The sequence below is a fragment of the Lissotriton helveticus genome, chromosome 3_2, assembly GCF_964261635.1.
Source record: "Lissotriton helveticus chromosome 3_2, aLisHel1.1, whole genome shotgun sequence".
Lineage (NCBI taxonomy): Eukaryota > Metazoa > Chordata > Amphibia > Caudata > Salamandridae > Lissotriton > Lissotriton helveticus.
Window position 1 is genome coordinate 24,357,095 of NC_136062.1, and position 15,298 is coordinate 24,372,392.

A 15,298-nucleotide genomic window follows, 5' to 3' on the forward strand; every position below is an offset into this window, starting at 1 on the left:
TACATTTCTAATAAACCACTAGGCTGTGTTTATTTAGATCACTGCGGTCCTTTTTCATCTGATACTGCGTATAAGTACATCTTAGTAGCAGTTGACTCGTGCACACGCTTTGTGTGGGTATGGCCACATCGCAGCGCTGATTCACGGACTGTCATTAGAGATTTGCGTATCTTTATAGGGATTTTTGCCTGTGGTACCTTCCATTCGGATCAGGGTCCGGCTTTCGCCTCTAAGGCGTATAAGGATGCCATGACTTCGATGGGGGTCCAAGTCAAGTTTTCGTCACCCTACAGACCTGAGGGTAATAGTGTAGTTGAACGAATGAACCGTGATTTAAAGCAATCTTTGACAGCCCGAGTTATAGGCACTGGCAGAAACTGGCTGGCTCACCTCTATGGCGTGCAGCGTGCTCTTAATAATCTCCCTAGAAGGTCTCTGGGTGGGCGGACCCCATACGAAATGCTCTTTGGCATCAAGATGTACGTCCCTGACCTTGACGGTCTAGACTCTGTGGTTCGCGCCACTTCCTTTGACGCAGATGAACATTGCAATGTTTTACAGAATCTACAAAAGACCAGAGACAGTCTTGCAAAGGAACATTTGCCCTCCACATCGGATGATGCGTTGCAGATCCCGGTAGTTGGCTGGCTACCCCAAGTTGGAGAACTGGTTCGAGAGAAGATCGATAACAAGAAAGAGTTTGGTCCTTCCTATCGAGCTCCGGTTCCAGTCCTTGGAGTGAAGGGCACAAGAACAGTCATTTTACCACCACTTCCAGGTCGTAAGGAAAACAGGTTTATTTCTATTGACAATGTCAAGATACACAGAGTGGCCGATTCTTCTTAGCATGACACCAGCTGTTTCCTGTCCTTCCATTGTGAGAAATTCAATCATGCCCACTGCTTCTAATATTGAACCTGAAGTGGCCATCGAATTACCTGTTGTTTCCAGTCCATTATTAAATAATTTACCCGGAACTAACGTTGATGAATTGGACTATACATACCCCACTGATTTGTCCATGCCTGACCTGCAAACTCGTTTAGCCACGGAATCCAGATTTTCATTTGACTCTGCTTCCCTTGCCTCGAAAAAACCCTCTCAAATTGCAGTATATGCTAGCCTGTTTAAAAAACATTTTTTAATACCTCCTTGGATATACATTTGGCTGGTCCTTTTTTCGGTTTACCTTTTTATGTCAATTGGTTTTGTGTTTTATTTTTTTCGAATTATGAATGGACACTATGTCGAGGAGAGAACTTGCATTACTCATTTAAATGGAACTTTGGCCCCACTTTCCTCTTCACATTCTACACACAGATTAAAAAGAGACTTGACTTTGGTTAACATCACAGCCTGGCCTGTTCTGGATGGAATCGCGTGGGATGCAGTTCGGTTTCAAATTCATGGCCCAACGGAAGTCGTTAATGTTCCTAATGTACTTAGAGTGAATATGGGGGATGTGGTGAAACAAAACATTCGTTCTGATGATTGGGATGTTAATGCTGTGGAAAGTTTGTTTTCTGATTTGAAATACTATGCTGCTTTTGATGCTGAGGATTTATATTTAGAATCTGCTAATTATGGTGAATTGTTCTGTTACCAACATTATGGCAATCACTTCTTACACAAAACATCTTCCCGAAGGGATGCTGTTAATTTTACTCAGTGGGAACATTGCCCGGCACCTACACAAGGGAGTTCAGAAACGTTTCTTAAAAAGTATACTTATTTCACTGACTTTAACCAGTCCAATCCCGAGTCCTTTTATTTTAAATTTCACAAACAGCCACTGTCCAAGGTTAGACTTACCGATACAAAATTGTTGTACTCGAAGGCCTTCCTAGATCAATTAGTTACTGGGGGCTATGAGTTATGGAAGGAAACAATAGACCTTAAATCAGTTTGGGGTTCAAGGGCCTGGCAGGTACGAGGCACTGAGGCTTTGCACCGTGCATGTCTCATCCCGAATCATATGTTGTTTTTAAATGAAACCATTTCCCAGACCACATGCTTTGGATTGGCTACATCTAAAAGGTTGAACACCCCGTCTTTCCCGGAGTTGGAGGAATATGAGGATTGGAGTAATTTTACTCAATTGTCCATTAAAGATATACAGGCTCTGCTTCTTAATTCCTCCTTTAACATTTCCAGTATGAATCCTAAGGGTTGGCTGCTTTGGCACCGTAGTGCTGATTCTTGCCAAAAAAGATTTTTGAATATAACTGACGGTTTTAAGACTGTTAGATCTGATCCCCGGTTTGATTTGAGTCATACTGTCACCTCTTACTCTGTGGGCAAGTTGTGTCAAGCTTGGCTGAAACATTCAACTTTACCTGCGGTTAAGTATCACCTTTCCAAACTGAATGCAGACGTGGATTTAAATGATTTCATTAAAGGCCCAGCTAGTGGCAGGTCGAAAAGGTGGTTATATGGGGTTTACAATGAAATTTGGAAACTGTCACAGATTGAGGCTGCTTCACGCCTTAGGGCTATTGATCAGGCGAATCTTGAGAAAGTGCTTGCAGTTGTTGACAATAGCATTAACGTGCTTTCCTCTAGAATTTACACATTAGATAATATTGTGTCGTCTGTTGTTGATATTGTGCATGATGAAGTGTCTGTATTATACCATGGTCAAAATCAATTACGGTCAATCATGCAGTTTGCATGGACACTTCAGACTCTGAAAATGGGTAAAGTTCCCTGGGGATACATGAACGTTTCCTCTTTGTTTGCACCGTTTAATTTGACAGACAAACAACGCTTGCTTTCAATGCGTGATGCTTCCTTTTCTATGCTACATATTGAAAGGTTGGAATCTTTGCCTTTTTCTGTGGCAGAGGCCACTGCTGCTACGTGGCTTATCCACGGTTTAATAACACTGCCTTTTGCTTTATATAAGTTTTCAAATTGTATGAAATATGTGCCAATAGGTCGTTTTGAACCCTTGGGTAGCGGTTTTCTTCATGAGGTCTGGTCACTCCCATACACATACAGATGTTTCAAGGATGAACAGGAGGTTTATCTAACAGGGGATGAGTGTACTGAGACGCCAGATCATTCTTTAATGTGCAGACACATACAGTTACACGGTTCATGTAACAAGGACCGACCGAATATGGCTTGCGTTTTACAGGGCACGCCAGTTCCTGCTATCATCCCCACGTTTAAATTGTTAGAGAATGGTAGTTATTTAATGCTCAATAATGAAAACTGTTGTGGTTTAATTAAAGGTATAGCTTTCATAGTAACAGTAAGTGAGCGAGTTATTTGCTGCAGAAATGTGCTTTATCCTCCCACACGTGAACATAGGGAGTCTTCCATTTGGCCACAGATACCGACCTTGGGAGCAGAATTCAGCGGCATGGCTAGAATAAGAGCTCTATTGTCCCAGAAAGAGGTGGCCTTGAGCTCGGCCCGTGAAACTTTCGTGCTTCACATTGCTAACACCCGTACGGAGGTTCAGGCTCTTTTAAACACTGATTTGCCTTTGCATTTCGGAGCCATGGTCCGTTCTATCTTTAACGCATCCTCCACAACGGGCCTAGCACATTTTTTTAAAGTTGTTAGCGGTGGTCTCGTGACTTCCTTTGAGAAGATTTTTGGAGTCATCCCTGCCTTCTTCCATTCTATTTTTTCGTCCTTATTTGGAGGGTTCCCGTTTTTACTTGCATTAGCGGCTGGCGCATTGGTGGTTTTCTGCCTTTTTAAATATGGATGCCCTTCCTGTGCAAGACCACGCTCAGCTGCTACTGACGCGGTTTCGCAACCGCATGCTTGATTATTATGGCACACTGCCGTTGGCGACTCTAAGCACGGCGTTTGGATTATCTTTTCGGTTCTCCTATTTCACCTGTGTCCAGCCTGTATTTCGCTGCCTGACCTGTGATTTCCTTTGGGCCATTGATTTGTGTCTCTGCGGACCAATATCTTCTGACGTCGATTTTGATCAACTGATGAGTCCTATCATTGCTCACGAGTTGGTTTGTTCTGACGAAAGGATTATGGCCTTGGCGGTGGCACATGGACTAATGGGTCCCTGGGATGTGTTGTCGGCAGCGCAAAATTTCTTGGAACGAAGTTTTCTTGAAAACCCACCGAGCTGTCCTCTGATGGTTATAGAGGATCCGGTGCTGGAAGATCACGTATGTTCCTTTCATCTTTTAAATTGGATGGCTGAACTGTTTTCGGATGAGGACGGTGACTTCCTCCTGGAGGCTGTTGCAGCTTACTTTTCATATACAGTCTTATCATAGACACTGCCTCAAATTGACATGCTGATTGATAGCATTTCCTTGATTTTATTGACTTTTAGTCAAGACATTTTTTTCTTGCCTATTGGCTTGAGCCACATTATACTTGTGGGCTATTTTTTAGCATTAGTTTTTATAATTGAATTTTTATTCATGCTCGTTTATAATTGGATTCTGCTCTCATGTGATGGCACTTCTGTTATCTTATTTAGTCCGTTCTCGGATCATGGGGGGGTGTTGTATAGCTCCTATATATCCTTATATCGTGTTAAGTTAGCATAGGTACATTTGAGATTTAAACGCCATTTTTCCTTTCTTGCAACTTCTGCACACGACCCTTAATTGTTGACTTAGCTTTCGACCTAGTGGTTTGCCGTGGTGTATGTGAGAATAATATGTTAGTGCTCTGATATCAGTTTTGTTTGTTAAACCATGTCTGCACGGAGAGTGCTGAAGTTTCAGGAGCAACACGATATGGAATTGTTATGAGGTCTGATCTCCACGCCTTCATAGTCATAACACAAGTGCAGCCTTTGCCAACTTGGGGTTGAGGCGGGATTGATATTGCTTTGCACGAGAATTGTTAACACACTTGATGCGGTGCACATGCAGAGAGAGCTGGTGTATGCTGATGTGATTCCTTCATGCTAGGACACTAAGGTATGGGCCCGCCCTAAAACAACCCAAAGAGACCTTCTTAGCTAATAATATAATATATGTGTTAGGGAGGGTGAGATATAAGTGTTGTTAACTCTTATTCATTACAGCATGTTAACATGCTGTCACCATTCGCTTTTTATGTCTTAGTAACTATGCTGATAATTTTGCTACTGATAATAAGTATACTTGTATTATCTAAGATACTGCGCCTGAGAAGACGGCATTAGTAAATAAACATTTCAAATGCACATGTGTCTTCTTTACTCCATGTTCTGGTTTGTAATGATAATATAACGAAAGAGTGTTCATGAGTCCCACGTACCCTGAGGTACTGTAAGTTCATGTTCTGGTTTGTCTAAACATTGGGAGTTAGATATGTCCAATGAGACACTGTAGCTAGCTCGGTAAGGGGTGAGTTGGTTGCTAAGGTAAGTTTTGGGACACCCTAATTTGCCGAGGTTCCACTCCTCTGTGCACAGTTCTGTGTGAGTACAGAAACCCTGCAACACTAAAATGCCCATAATGCACTAGGTTATCAAAAGACAGCCCAGGGCTGGGCAGAGTGCATGATAACATGGGGTAACACTCGGTCACACTTTCAGTCAGTCCTCCCTTTCTGCAGCACCATTCTGCGACATGTAGACTGGACAGCACCACAGATCCAGCCGCCACAGGAGCAGTGATGATAGCGGAGCCCTGAGATCCGAAGGGGTCACACTCACCCCCAGTAGTGGCCCATGCAGGACTACAGTACTAGAGGACATCCAGGCGGAGACCGGTGCCCTGTGTCCATGGTGGAAACGACGCTGCCAAGTGACTGGGCCTGGCGCTGAGCCTTAGTGCCTCGGAAAACAGCAGCTGTGGGACTGGGGACCATACGAGGCGAAATAATCAATGTATTTATTTGTACATAAAAAAAAATTTAAAGCAATGTGACGGCGCTGTGGTTGTGTGGTGAGAAACGTGCTTGGTGCTCTCATACAATAATACACAAGTGTGACAATATGTGATCAAGAGTGTGTATCATGTAAGAACGACCAGCTCATTTTATTCTTATGTACAATTAAATTAGGTCCACCGAACTAGTCAAAGACGTTTTGATCCTTTAGGCAGATAGAAGGATCATCAGCAGGACTCTAAAAATACAGGAGCCCAAGAAATATAGAGGACTGAAAGACAGCACAGAAAATATAGTGTTGAGAAGGCCATATTATGGGATTCCAATGTATACAATGAGTGGATACTCACTAGGCACTAATCAAACATTGTTGAAGGCACCAATGGAACTAATGATGATCCTTCTATCTGTCTAAAGGATCGAGATGAGAGAAAAGAGAAAGGATTAAAAAGAAAGAGAAAGGAATAAAAATGAGAGAAAGAAAGCAAGAAGGAAGGCAGGAGGAAAGAAAAGAGAAGGAAGGAAAGGAGAGCAGATAAGGACAGAAAGGAAGGGGGACAGAAAGAAGGGAAGAAGGACAGAAAGAAGGAAAGAAAGAAATGAGTGAAACCAAGAAAGGAATAAACCAAGAAAGAAGGAATGAAAGAAGGAAGGACAGAAAGAAAAAGTAGGCAAGAGAAGAAAGAAGACAAGAGAGAAAGAAAGCAGGAAAGAAGGAATGGTAGAAAAAAGAAAGACGAAAAGCAGGAAAGAAAGAAAGAAGGAAAGCAAGCTATCAGGAACAAAGCCATGAAAGAATGAAATAAAAAGGAAAGCAAGAAAGAAGAAATGAATGAAAAAAGGAAAGAAAGAAAGCAGGAAAACTAAAGAAGAAATTAAAGAATGAAAGGAAGAAAGAAAGAATAATAAACAGAAGGAAAGAGGAATGAAAGAAAGAGCAAGGAAGAAGAAACGAAAGGAAAAAAGAAAGAATAATAGAAAGAAGGCAATAAAAAAGTGTTACAAATGCTTCAAATTATATACAATGGAGGCTGGTTTTCCTACTGGGCAAAGTTTTTTAAAGAACCATTGGTGAATGAGAAATTGCATGTGGTACCTGTACAACAACTAAACAAAAAAACAATACAATTAACAAATTAAGAAATTAGTTCCAAGCAAAAAAGAAACAGTGAAATTAAGTGTTGCAAATCGAATTCAAAGTGGAACAAATGGATTAAGTAAAATACAAAAAATATGACAATTGAATGCGGGGAAAAAAGGTGATAGCATGAACAAAAATCTTTAATCAAAAAGTGAAAAGGAGACTAAAAACCCATCGCTATCTATGGGATCCAGTAGGCCACCTCTTTGCACATGACTCTCAGTGGACCGAGATCTGGAATTCACTTTTAAAGGTGGCCTACAATTGAAAATTAGATGGTTTGAACTGGTGAGATGGACGCTATGTTACAGCATAGGTAGTAAGAGGAAACACTCAGGCCTTAATTACTAGTTGAGGTGCAATTTTTCGCAACTAATAAATGATCTCAAAAAGTATTTTATTTATCAGGTGTAATAATCCCACCTATTATAAATTGTTGCGGAATTACATGTGGATTATGGTGTTTAACGCACCAAAATCCGTATGATATGGTAAATACCATATGGTTTCCACCCGTTAAATTTCGTCAGGTTTGACATGCCTTAATTTACCTAGGGTTGAGTTATTACATGGGATAATTCTCGGATGCATTAAATAACACTCACCTCGTAATTCCAAGTTCTAACCAATTCGGAATTACCCTCCCAACTCGTAATCAAGGCAATAATGAGTGATTTGAGTCAAAGTTGTGACCGAAAAACTTGGACAGAGCTTGATGCCTAATAATTGTGTTACGGCTCAAGGAATATGATCATCAGCAAAGCTAAAACGTTTTACTAAGACCACAGCTAACCTTAAAAGAAGATTCCACGCATGCACTGTTAAACCGAAGGCTAGAATAAGAAGTAATGTTCTGTACTCAGACTATTCAAATATTCATTCACCAAAAGAAATACCAAGAGGTACATAACATGTATTTGTAAAAGTATTTAGATACAATTTCTAAAATTTGTTATTGCAGAATTTATTCCACACTTACCGGTAAATCTTTTGTCTTCAAGATGCCTGTGACAATAAATAAAGTAAAGGATAAATCGTAAGCAAATCACAGAAAACAATTTCTACTCCTTTTATGTTAGGCTACCTGGCATTGATGGTAATGAAACTACCGCTCGGCATAATGAAAAACTGGAAAGGAAAGGAAAGGAAAGGATAGGATAGGATAGGATAGGATAGGATAGGATAGGATAGGATAGAATAGGATAGGATAGGACTGGTAGAGCGCACTAATACCCAAAGGTGTCAAGGCGCTGTACGAGAATGTATTCATCCTTCTCCTTAAGAGCTATGGATCAACAACAGATCCCAGGCCAAGAGACATACTATTCCTCAGCTGATCCTTGAATTACAGGAACAGCGCAGCTGTTGCAATGCTGTATTAAAGCCATTTTTTTTAGTGGTTGATACTCATTCTTATAACTTATACTCAGAAGTATTACAAGGTAAGAAGTATATAACAAGCACTGGCAATGACAATAATCTCACCTTTGACAGATGCTAAGTGACATTTTACTTTGCCAAGCATTGTTTTCAATGCTGGACAGCTAGCAGCTCCAGGGTGAGGACATTTGCACATGCATGCGTCACCAAGCATGCGCATGAATGCGTCAAGACAATGCGGCAGACAGTTTTAACAAATGTACTGTTCCATGATGGTAGATGGCCCTCTTGCAGTGGTAAGTTAAAAACGTGTGGTAGCAAATTCCTTCTACTAAAAAAGAAGCAACACAGGATTAGGGATGGGGTGGGGAGCAAGTAAAATGCTGCTGAGCAGTGGGAGCAATGAGAAGCAGGGAGGGGTAAGGGACCATTAGGAAGAAGAGGGGTGGGGCAGGGATGCAAGGTAGAAGCAGCCAACGCCGGGACAGAGAGCAAGAAAACACATGCACCCCATAGAGTGCTGAAAGAAAAAGAAAAGTACTAATGATGAAGAGATGATCTAGGAGAGGGAAAAAACAGAAGAAGAGGAATGAAAGCCATTCAATAACAAGAAAGCAAATGAGATCACAGCATCAGCAATGGGCTGACCCAAAGTCCACTCTGATTCACTAGTATTGTACACAATAGGTCATCGACAACACATAGCTAAACGCTGTTCATAGGGAGGACCTACAAAATAACTGTGCAGAGCAGCTACCATAAGCAGAACCAGTGATACATGATATGTTACGTACATGTTGTGTTTGTGGTGTATGGAAGGTCACGATACTGAGATGTCAAAAATTATGCCTGCACATTACGTTTTTTTTATGCCGCCGTGGGGTACTCCTCAACTACACACTGATGGTTAATTTACTGTGATAATTATTTAACATAAACGTACTCCTTGATTTGTCACCAATATTTTTTAATATACAACTTACTCTATACTTTTAAATACACTAGAATCCACATGCAGTAACCATAGTACGGATGGCGGCAAAGTGCAAGTGGGGAAGGTGCATTGTGCCCAACAATTAATAATGTAGTTACCTGAAATTTAATATCACAAATACAGAGTTGACAACCTGTATTCTGATCATGCGTAGGGACCAGTCCTGGAGGGAAGGAAAAGTAATGTATTTCTTTACCTGCCAATTTGATTACAATGTATTGTGGGGCGGCACTAATCACAAGAAAGTGCATTGTGCTAAATCACCAACATTATTAGAAGCCTTTGGCTAGTAAATGACTTGAGTTATCAATCGAATGTGTCCTTTCTCAGTAACCAAAGGTGTCCCTCCATCCTAATAATATCCTGCTGGTCTGCCTTGCCCTGCAGCAGGCTGCATGTGAGGCTCCACAACTCTGGTGGTGGTCCGAACTTGGACGTGGTCTACCGCGCGTCAACAGACTTGAGTGTCTGTCCCATTACGGCGCAGTCTGACTGACTCAGTCGACAAATGTGCTGTGTGAGCAGCTGAGGCTGGCTGCGCATCTAAGAGAGTGAGTCTGTCCTCTCATAGCTGTCTCTCTCGGCAGTGGCCATTGGCCATTTCCAAGATTGACTTATTGTGACAGTCTGTCATGTGATGTCACATCACAGACAGCGAACCTGAATGCACTGCCGTGTAGTGAATTAACTTTCTTGTTGCATTTTAGCCTTCCATCCTGCCTAACTCAGCGCAGAACGCGCGCTGCAACCTGGTTTTCTGACAGTGCACATAACAGCACTCCGGCTTGAGAACTGAGGCGCTATAAATGCGTGACTTTGCATTTCAATTCAGTGATCAGACCACCTCACTGAAATGCGTTTATCTAACGCCTGATGTGTAGTACTTTGCAGGGCTGCATTAGTCATATTTCAGACAGGTACCTCAAAAAGGTTGATGGAACAGGAAAAACTGAGAAAGCAGAAATGGCAGAAAAAGTGTTAGTGAACTGAGGTATGGAGAAAGGGCACCGGTGGGTATTCCACTATGGCGGAGAACCGTCGTCCCCCACCCCGCGAAACGGTAGGAAAGGAAAAATAAAATAATAGTAAACACTCGTTTTATTTTTCCTTTCATGTCCAGGCGTGGCCAGGGGATGACAGGATGAGTAGTAGTGCACTGTCTTCAGCGTGCATGACGGTTCGGCCGGCCATATCGGGCCAGCCAAACCGTCATGCGTATTGAAGCTCTCTCCAACCCAGCTGCATTGCTGTGTTGGAGAGAGCAGGCACAGACTCCCAGTGCAAATTGAGGGCGCTCAGGCCAATCATGAAACTGCTCTCACGCATGAAAGCAGCTTCAGGATTGGCCGCAGGGCAGACTGGGAGCCTGTCCCTGTGATAAGAGGAGCAGAAGAGCACGAAGCAGCTGGCTGCAGATACATATTTTTTTATTTTGCCTACTTCAACCCCTATTTGCTCCCCTCCCCTCACCTGACCGCCCTACCACTTGTCCACAACACTGGCCACTACTGAGAAAGGGTAGCTGAAAAGGAGCTTAGCTCTCCAGCAGTTTAGTGCTCTTACTGGCACAGAGACCAGAGATTAATTGGGCATGGATGGATTTGCACCTCAGACGAAAAGGTTACGGTGGTTTAAATTAGATGTTTGTTTCTAATTACAGAAGTGGGTAACTTCTAAGCATGAATGGTAAGGATAAATGAGCAGCAATTCCTTAAGTCTGGATGTGGATGTGAAGGAAAACTTTCCTGCCTTTTTCCAAGTTTAGAAGAGCTTTTTGAGATATGTAGATCTAGTATGAGTAAGTGTCAAGGTACCAGTTGAGAAAAATGCACTGAGAAGCATATTTTTACTGAACACGCTCTTCCTAGTACAGGAGCTCTTCCAATGTACCTCAGTCCAGATACTGAAGTACGTGGACCCAGTCCCAGCTCTGCCAATACATCTCCATCCTGAATCAAGCACCCTATACTAGTACTGAAACTGGTACCACAACTATGGCAGTGACCCTGTGCCCTTAGCAGCTCCACAGCTGTATTTTTATGTCAACAATCCACGCGTTACATATCAAATAAAGATGTGTACCTATCAGTTGAGTGTGTGGTTTAAACATTTACTTTTGTAAGCAGTAATGGGCCACATTAGTACATATGACCCCAATATGCTTCTTATTTTAAACATTGCACTTGTAGTGTTTTTTTATTCCTATCTTAAGGTAATAACACAACAGTACTTGGTCCTGGTTCAGATGTGTTACAGGGACTCGCATGTGACGGAGTTAAGGATAATTTGGACTCTTCTAAACAGCACACCGTACATTTTATGTGGACATATTGTAGATTTTACAATGTTGTGCTTAAAGTTAAAGTCTGCAGTTCACCCCATCCAAGAAGCAGCAGCAGCATCGTGACAGCTTGCAGGCGAACAGAGTTCAGGAAACACACCCTTGCACCCCTAACAGAAAGCAAATTTATTTGGTGAAGGGGAACCTTTGCCGCACAGGACGAGAGGGCCATCCAACCATCATGTGTAGCATGGGTACTCATAGTACGGCCCGCGGGCCAGTGGAGGCCCGGCAAGCCTTCCTCGGCGGCCCGCGGACCTTGCAAACATCAGTACCCATGGATTATTATTTTTTTTTTAAGTGTCTGCTGCAGCGCGACTCAGAGTCTCTGCTGCTCTGTGGGGGCCGGGCGATTCTCACATAGTCAGAGTGGAGCTGCAGGGGCCTAAGATGAGCTGAAATACAATAAAACCTCATTAGCATGTAAATGGCCTTTAACGACCTGTGAAGTGCTTGGGTGCGACTGTGTGCGTGTGTGTGCGTGTGTGTGTGTGTGTGTGTGTGTGTGTGGGTGTGCACCTGGAAGCTGTCTCAGCCCCAGCTGACACCCAGGAAGGGTGAGATGACAGAGGGTGACAGAGGGAGGGAGGGGGAGAGAGAGAGAGGGAGGGTGGGGGAGAGCGAGAGGGAGGGAGGGGGAGAGCGAGGGAGTGAGGGAGGGGAGAGCAAGGAAGAGAGGGAGATAAGGAGTGAGAGAGAGGGGGGAGTGAGAGAGGGGGAGTGAGAGAGAGACAGAGGGAGGAATGGAGAGAGGGAGCGAGGGAGGGAGAGGGAGCGAGGGAGGGAGAGGGAGGGAGAGAGGGAGGGAGAGAGGGAGGGAGAGAGGGAGGGAGAGGGGGAGGGAGAGGGAGCAAGAGAGGGAGAAAGAGGGAGCGAGAGAGGGAGCAGGAGAGGGAGTGAGAGATGGAGAGGGAGAGAGGGAGAGGGGGAGAGGGAGTGAGTGAGAGGGAGTGAGAGGGAATGAGTGAGAGAGGGAGTGAGTGAGGGAGAGAGGGAGTGAGTGAGGGAGTGAGTGAGAGGGAGTGAGTGAGTGAGAGGGAGTGGGAGTGAGAGGGAGTGGGGTTGAGAGGGAGGGAGAGGGAGTAAGAGTGAGGGAACGGGAGAGGGAGGGGGAGAGAGGGGGTGAGGGGGAAAGGGAAGGGGAGAGTGAGGGAGTGAGGGGGAGATGGAGGGGGAGAGTGAGGGAGTGAGGGGGAGAGGGAGGGGAGAGTGAGGGAGTGAGGGAGAGAGGGAGGGGGAGAGTGAGGGGGAAGGGAGGGGGGAAGGGAGGGGGAGAGTGAGGGAGAGAGGGAGAGGGAGGGAGTGAGGGGGAGCGGGAGGGGGAGAGTGAGGGAGTGAGGGGAAGAGGGAGTGAGAGGGAGAGGGGGAGAGGGAGGGGGGGAGAGGGAGGGAGTGAGGGGGAGAGGGAGGGGGAGAGGGAGGGAGTGAGGGGGAGAGGGAGGGGGAGGGGGAGAGTGAGAGGGGGAGAGAGAGGGGGAGTGAGAGACAGACAGTGGGAGAGGGAAGGAGCGAGAGAAGAAGAGAGGGAACAAGGGAGGGAGGGAGGGGGAGGGAGGGAACAAGGGAGGGAATGAGAGAGGGAGTGAGAGGGAGTGAGGGAGGGAGAGAGAGGGGGAGTAAGGGAAGGAGGGAGTGAGGGGGAGAGGGAGGGGGAGGGGGGAGTGAGAGGGTGAGTGAGAGGGGGAGTGAGAGGGAGGGGGAGGGGGAGGGAGGGGTAGGGGGAGGGAGGGAGGATGGGAGAGAGGATGGGAGTGAGGGAGGCAGGGAGGCAGGGAGGGAGGGGAAGAGGGAGGGAGGGAGAGGGAGGGAGGGAGAGGATGTGAGGGGGAGGGAGGGAGTGAGGGGGAGGGAGGGAGTGAGAGAGGGAGTGAGGGAGGGAGGAGGGAGGGAGGGAGTGAGGGAGGGAGGGAGGGAGGGAGGGAGTGAGGATGGGAGGGAGGGAGTGAGGGGGAGTGAGGGAGGGAGTGAGAGAGGGGGAGGGAGTGAGGGAGTGAGGATGGGAGGGAGGGAGTGAGGATGGGAGTGAGAGAGGGAGGGAGGGAGGCAGGGAGTAAGGGAGGGAGGGAGTGAGGGAGGGAGGGAGTGAGGGAGAGAAATGTGTGTATGCCGGGTCTGGTGGATCAGTGGATGAAGGCATTTGCAGCAGGGACTGTGAACAACCTCATGGTCATAGTTTTTTTGTTGATCTAGTCCGCCCCCTCCCCCACTGACCCCGTCCCTACCGGTGCAGCCCTCGGACACAAACCACACTGTAAATTAGGTCTAGTCCGCCCCCCCCCCCGAGGTGTGAAAATGTAATCTGCCGCCACGGATTTGTGACTGTTCCTAATAGATTAAATTCTACATGTAGGGCAGAGCCAAGAAAGGCTTTTGCCAGCTTGCTGAGATTTGTGTGCACATAAACGCATTATGATTCTAAATTTCACACCCCATTTCAGAAGATAAGAGCAACTTCAAGATCAAAAATGCATTTAAAATAGCGAAAGTCTGTCAGTGTCGTAGAATTGTCTGCTATCAGGGGATATTGAGGGGTGCCCAAGCAAAACGCATGACGCACCCACAAACTGGAATGTTTGTTGAGATTTACAAACTTTTTGCGCTGCCATTCCCAGTCTCGAAACACTTCTAAAGTTCCCCCGAATAACGCAGGAGTAACTATTTTTTCAGGGTGTTAGAGGGGAGGAAGTATCTGCAAATAACAGGGGGTTCATAAAATAGAGTCATATTTTCTCTCTGCGGAAAAAGAAAATATAAATATGAAAATAGATTTGGATGATAACTTCCAGGAATTTATGGCTGCTTTAAATTTGCAGGAGAACACTGGCATTTTTATGACTCGCGCACCTATTGAATACATAGGAAAACTCGACAATAAGTACATTTCTACGTGGTTTAAAAGACCTTTGTATATCGGGCACTACTGGTTTGCCAAGTGAAGAGGTCAAGTTTAAGATCAGCCTAAATAAACAAATTGGGCAGGCTCAATACAATATAAGACAGATATCTTATTTTTTAAATTCTGTTGCACCCTCAAAATTGACAATATTTGGGGATTATAGATATTTTATAGCATGTCTTTTGCACATTGTGAATCCCTGGATCTTGAAGAAGAGTGAACACAGAGTTGTATGAACATCACTAACGGTAAAAAGCAGGTATGCATTAGGATACTCTCACAGTGGTATTCATGCATAGAATGGATGGGAGAATATTTATTAACTTTTATGCTTAAAAGATTTTTTCCTATTTCGGAACAGGTTTAAAGTCAATATTACTCACTTCTTACTGCTGTCTGCAGATGATCGACTGTGTCTCAAATCCTAGAATACAAATAAACATATTAAGGACTAAGAAGTAACATGTTACAATAATCAGCATAGAGTCATTTATCACTGTATGTTTTGTGCGAATGGTAAGTCATGTACGAAGCTGCAGTCAAGTCAGAGAGTGCCACTCGGTCACCTCCATTCCATCACTACAGGCTAAATACTGTCCCATGATCCACTGGATTCAACAGAATAATGTAAATACAACCCTACCACTGACATTGTTGGATGTTAGCTTTCCATATCATATGTGCTGTAAGTGCAGTAGTAGTATGTGTAGGAATGTATAATACAAGAGAGCC

General features: G+C 44.5%; 1 protein-coding gene across 2 annotated transcripts in view; it reads right to left on the bottom strand.

Moving 5' to 3' along the window:
• LOC144826433 (transient receptor potential cation channel subfamily M member 7-like) overlaps positions 1 to 15,298 on the bottom strand; it is a 1,864,676-nt gene that overhangs the window by 246,189 nt on the left and 1,603,189 nt on the right. For both annotated transcript variants that reach the window (XM_078684758.1, XM_078684759.1), the window contains 2 exons: positions 14,950 to 14,990; positions 7,935 to 7,960 (listed from right to left, as the gene is read on the bottom strand). In XM_078684758.1, the coding sequence (XP_078540884.1) occupies positions 7,935 to 7,960; positions 14,950 to 14,990 (67 nt within the window). The remainder of the gene's footprint in view (positions 1 to 7,934; positions 7,961 to 14,949; positions 14,991 to 15,298) is intronic.